The 6000-nt window shown below is 38.4% G+C and overlaps 1 protein-coding gene across 3 annotated transcripts in view; it reads right to left on the bottom strand.

Moving 5' to 3' along the window:
• Positions 1-4947: 4947 nt before the first annotated feature.
• RASSF8 (Ras association domain family member 8) overlaps positions 4948-6000 on the bottom strand; it is a 145265-nt gene continuing 144212 nt past the window's right edge. For all 3 annotated transcript variants that reach the window (XM_044993804.1, XM_044993823.1, XM_044993813.1), the window contains exon 5: positions 4948-5541. In XM_044993804.1, coding sequence (XP_044849739.1) covers positions 5420-5541 — 122 coding nt within the window. In that variant the 3' untranslated portion in view covers positions 4948-5419. The remainder of the gene's footprint in view (positions 5542-6000) is intronic.

The raw sequence follows: 6000 nt of genomic DNA, 5'->3' as shown, positions 1-6000 counted from the left end.
GGAGTTCTGAGAGGCATACACCTTCTGGTACAAGCCTCCACACCATACTTAGACCAGTGGTCCACTTCCTTTCTCTCCCTTCCTCTGGGATAAATTCCCTCTTTAGGTGAATAAAAACACAGCCCAGATGCTCAGCTTATGTCCAATACAACTTTGGTTATGTCAACAGTTAATGAATTTAGAATAAACATTTCTGAAAGCCTTTGATGTGTGTGTGGTGTGCTATCCTGTCTTCCTTTCATACCAGATATTCTTCAATGCACAAAAATTGTGACAACTGCAGTGTGTTAGTGTGAGATGTACAATGCATGCCAACAAACCATGGATTGTAAAGACCCAATGATTCAGGGGAGATTTATTGTACTGGAGAATATCCAATATTTTTCTTCATAGCACTGAATAACAATTCATTAAAATAATCAGAAAATATAAGCTTTTTAAATGACAGTCGAAAGAGAAACTAATATAATTACATATAATACAGATTTCCATCTTTCAGGTAAGCAAAGCAGTACTAAAAATGGTCATTTTTGTCTTCACAGTTAATGAGCATTGCCACTCCTGTTTAAAGCTTCAGCAACTCAAATCTCCTAATCACTGTGAGATTATGTTTAGACCTAAGCTGCATCTGGGTTGTAAACATATTCTTCAAATCTTCCTCCTCTGTATTCTCTAGAGTGGACACACTTAAATTCATTCTATTTGTGGGAATGATAAAGGTTTCAGAGATACCAACTATACATAAAATGAGGAATTATCACTAGAACTGTTATCTCTAGAACCAGAATGAACTTTTGAAGGCTATGATTCAACAAAGCATGTGTGTGTACTTATGTACGTGCTTAAGTTTCATTGATTTCAATGGATTTTGAATCATGCCCTTTATGACCGTCAGTTTAATGACTAGCCCTAATCAGCATCTGCTTCAGCTATGTACTGAACAGGGATGGATTTAAGCATATGGTTAAGTGCATTACTAAACTGGGCTTAAGTGCATGTACAGTGTGTTTATGTAAATACTACACACGCACATGCACAGTTATTGCCATTAGCTTTCTTGTGTTTGAACATTATATACACTAAGGTAGAACCTGCACTTATTTTGGTTTCTACAAACATAAAAAAGCGCCTGAAGAGAGCTATTGCAGCTTTCAATCAGTCACTGCATTGGCATTGAAAGCTTTATTTTGAAAACAATAAGCAGCAATACTGAATAAATAAGGTAGAATGATTGTTTTGTCATCTCCATACAGCTGATGGCCTTCATCCAAAACATGAAAATACTGTAGCAAATAGAAAAAACATGCATGTTTCAATGTTCCAAAAAAAAAAAAAAAGAAAAAAGAAAAAAGGCGTAATATAAAAGTAACACTTTGACACTTATTTTTAATACCGTACAGGCTATTAAAGATTAATTTTCTGGAAAAAATGAATAAAGTTTTGCTATTTACATGGATAATTAAGGCCCAATTCATTCTAAGTAATGCACATTGGGAAACTGTATACTTCAGTTCACTAAAAATCACAGGATCCTTTTTTCCCCACACTCATATAATCCCAATTCACCATAATGCAATACATAGTGTGCTTTTTATTTATTTTTTTAAAAGGCAGTCATAGCCCCAAGGAGAGGTTTTCCTTTCTCTAAAGGGTCTTCTACTCTTAATCACAAAGAAAAGTCATATTTTCAGATTCTGTATGCTAGGGTAGTGATAGAATGTTCTCTTTAAAGTTTCACAAGATGTGTAACATTTTCAAAAATGCTTGAGTGACAGGAGCCATTATCTTTCAGTGAGAGTTAGGCTTTTTTTTTTTTTAATTTTACCCTAAATCTTGCTCTATTTTTCCATTTATCTCCCTTCCTATACTTGTGAGTGACAATGTGAGGGATTCACAGTTAATTTCCATTAGCAATAATAGGAGTCTTTCATATAAATGTCCTGTGCACTTAGAGAAAAACAGATACTTGTGTATTGAACTATTTAATAAAAACTGGCCAGTATATAATGTGGCACCTGTTAAAGTACATGCTGTTTTTGTTCTACTCATGCCCCTTTGACCAGGTTTGAAAAAGCTTTTGAAAATGGAAGCGTGATAAAAAAAAATCTACATTTAAAAAGAGTCACATGTTGATATGGAGTGAAACTCTTAATTCTTTATAATGCTGCGATTGAATTGAATAATAAATTGAATAAAAAGTTCAACACATCAAGAAGATGGAAAATAAAGGGATTTTCTCAAATTTAAAAAAACATTTCAGTGAATTTTTTGCCTTACTAACAGAAGCCCTGGAGCACCAGCTGTTCTGTTTACCCTCCTGGTGGACAGAAGCAGCGAAAGCTCTTCAGGTGCCCTCATGATGTTCTTCAGCTTTAACCTGGAGAGAGTAAAAGACAGGATGGTAGTCTCCAAACCCACTCTCTCTGCCAAACAGCAGTCACCACCAATCTATGCTAAATTTAAGCCACTAAATTAAGGGGAAAGGCTCCAAATTTCATTACTGGAACAACATCTTGAGCCATCCAAAACCCTGAGTTTTCTCACCCCACCGCACTTAAAGCACAAGACGACACAATTCTTATGGTCTTAGCACTCACAGAACTCAATGGGAGTTGGATCAGACCCTTACTGCATAACAGAATATTTCAGGATCAATGTTATCTGCTTTAACAATCCTTTATATCAGTATGCAGCGAAGATTTGATGAAACTTTTCTTTGTGATTAAGTGACATAGGATCTTTGCTATGCAACGCAATTTGGGCCTGATACTGCAGAAGCGCCAACTGCCTCAACTCCTTTTGACTTCTAAGGGAGTTGAGGATATTAAATATCCTGCCAGATTGGGCCATTTGTTTGGCAAAATTGGACCCGGAAAGTAAGCTATATGCCCCTTGGACACAGTACAATCTCCAAATAATTTGTGTTTTATATTAATTAACAAATACATTTTTATATAAGAAAAAGTTATGGGCACAAACATACATGAGCACAGACTTACCAATAACTGAGTGTGGCAAAGATTCTTTAGGCTAGAGCAGCACATTTACCAGGTTGTTCCCAAGTAAAAAGAGACGTGGAGAATGAATTTTTGTTTTTGAACTGAGTCTGTTTTGAAAGATCCTTTATATTTTCACAGCCTCATTTGAAGTTGCTGTTAGTCTAAATACAGCAGCATTTTTAGTGTTTATGGTGCTATTAATAAAAAGAGAAATGAAAAAAAATTCATTTAATGGTGATTCCTTCATCTCACGCTGTATCCTTCAAACTGAGTTACAGTTCTGATGTGGAAATTCATGGTCCCTTTTAAAATAAGAAAATTAATTTAGCATTTATCTGGGCACAAGTAAATCCAAGCAGGAACATCTATATTTTAAAAATAAGATTTCTGAAGTATTATTCTTCAATAATTAAAGCTTGGGTTTTTACTCACCAGAGATGAAATCCTGATCCCACTAAAGTCAAAAGAAGTTCTGCCATTGACTTCAATGGAATCAGGATTCTCCCTCAAGATTTTGATTTCTGGGAACTCCAAGGGCTAAATTCTGTTCTGGATGCACAGGCATGGCTCCCACTGAAGTCAAAGGGATCTGCAGGCATGTGATGGCAATATCTGGTGCTGTTATAATCAGGGGCGGCTCCAGGCCCCAGTACGCCAAGCGCATGCCGCGGGGGGCGCTCCGCTAGTCGCCGGGAGGGCGACAGGCGGCTCCGGTGGACCTCCCGCAGGCGTGCCTGCGGAGGGTCCGCTGGTCCTGCGGCTTCGGTGGAGCATCTGCAGGCACGCCTGCGGGAGGTCCGCCGGAGCCGCAGGACCGGCCACCAGCAGAGCGCCCCCCGCGGCGTGCAGCCGTGCTTGGGGCGGCGAAATGGCTAGAGCCACCCCTGGTTATAACAGGCAGTCCAAATGCAATACATAAGGTCCAGATTCTGTAATCAGATCCATGCAGTTGGACCCCCAGGTTGTCATGAAGCAGTCCCACTGATGCCAGTGATATTCTGCACAGACTCAGGAGTCCGCTGCATTGATCCGAGTGCAGGGCCAGTGCCTAGCATCATAACCACACTTTATTTGGAAGTGATGTCCCTGTATGTGTTTACTCTTACATTCTGCTGGGGAGCCACTTTGTCTAAATCTCGTTTTATTTTTGGTTGTACTAGGTGACCTCAAAACATTGTAAAAATAAATGGAAGTCTACTAGTGAATCTGTGAATGTTTATCTTCTACCTCTCACTTGTAAAATACATGCTCTATAAAACCCTGAACAGAAATAGTCTTGCATATCTAAAGAAAAACATGTGCCATAACATTTTGGGGAGCAGGAATGAAATCCTGGCCCCAGTGAACTCAAAGGGAATTTTGCTATTAATTTCAATGGGACCAGGATATCACCCCAGCTCTTTTATATATCATTTTGCTAAATGATGTGTGTGTGGATTTTTTTTTTTTTTAAGAACAGTAACATTTACAGGAAAAGAAGAACACTGTCCTGGCTGGTGAAAAAAAGAGTAAAAACCACACACAGTGAAAAGCCTCACACCCCTTTTTAGTAAGACATACGATGAAGACCCCTTATATTGTTTGTTTCTCAAAAGGCATACGCAATGTGGCACAATATCTTAAATATACATTCTATATAATAAAATACTGTCTAACTAGTGCATCCTCAATCATATGCTGCAAATATTCTTACCAAGCCAGCTTTAAATTCCATAATCTTTTAATGATTCATTCAAGGCAGAATCAATAGGAAGCTAGTCCCACAAACTCACCTTTCAAGCCTAAAAAGGTAGCAATGGATGTGATACGATGCATCATAATCCAAAATGTAAAACAAAATCAGTGGTTAGAGACTATTTTAAAGATACAGCACCCCCACAACACTCCTGTGGCTGTGAATTGTTAATGTGATGAAACACTGGACATTTATACACACACAGACTGGTCAGACTGAGAAATACGATATTATATAATTAGTCACATGTTTAAAATAATAAAATAAAAACCACCGTAAAGGTCAACATTCACACCTCCATGGATTGCATGGAATAAATTAAACCTTAAACCAGTTGCAAACAGGTTCCTTCACTCTGCTTAGTCAGTGTTTTATTTATGCCTATATATGGAATAATACTTTTCTAAATACTTCTGAAGTAGCAATAATAAAAATGAAGGCTTTTGCATCAATAGTTACTAGACAGCAACTTCAACACTGCCAGCTGTGTAGCTACACAGTTCCTTTGTTCTTTTGCATCAGTGCAGGGGGTATGGCTCCACGTGGGGTGTAGAATGAAGAAACAACATGTGGTGGCTTAAAGAGGAAAAGCTTCTTTCATTCATCATTGGTAGAATCAAAAAAGGAAGGAACTTATACTGTCCATGGTACCTTCATAGGTCCTCTTCAGAAGAGGTATATATTGTTATACATAAATGCCCTCAGGGTTAAAACCAGATGACAGTGGATTCTGTAGAATTCGAAGATTACTGGGGAGCTGCCTTGATGAACCTGGGCGTTTCAGGGACCCAGACTGAAATGTTGTCTCTACACAAAAAAGATGATAATTAGTATAGTTTACTTAATAATTACTAAATATTATTCATAACATTTAGAGAATACACTTATTCCCTGGCCTACCAGTGTGCTTGAGTGGAGCACAAACATAATTTACATAGATATACACACAGGTGACTGTATAAAACAACTGCCACTCATTTTAACGCGAGTTGTTTGTTAGTTGGCTTTGAAAATATAACCCCCACCACCACACACAGTGCACATATACAGTTGGACCCATGTAGATATGCACCCAAACTACGAACTCCCTGCCCTCCTAAATGGCATCATTAGTGGAAGGGCTCTACACAGGGGTTGACAAAGGCCTTAGGGAAAAAGAGTGTTTTCAGAAGATGTTTAAAAAGTGGGAGGGATGAGCTGAGATGAAGGTCCAGGGAGGACCTGCAGGGGCTGTCACAGCAGAAGCTCTGTTACCTGCTAGGTACA

The sequence above is a fragment of the Mauremys mutica genome, chromosome 1 (assembly GCF_020497125.1).
Source record: "Mauremys mutica isolate MM-2020 ecotype Southern chromosome 1, ASM2049712v1, whole genome shotgun sequence".
Classification (NCBI taxonomy): Eukaryota; Metazoa; Chordata; order Testudines; family Geoemydidae; genus Mauremys; species Mauremys mutica.
The sequence above is the reverse complement of the archived record's forward strand: the minus strand, read 5'-3'. Positions and strand labels throughout refer to the sequence as shown.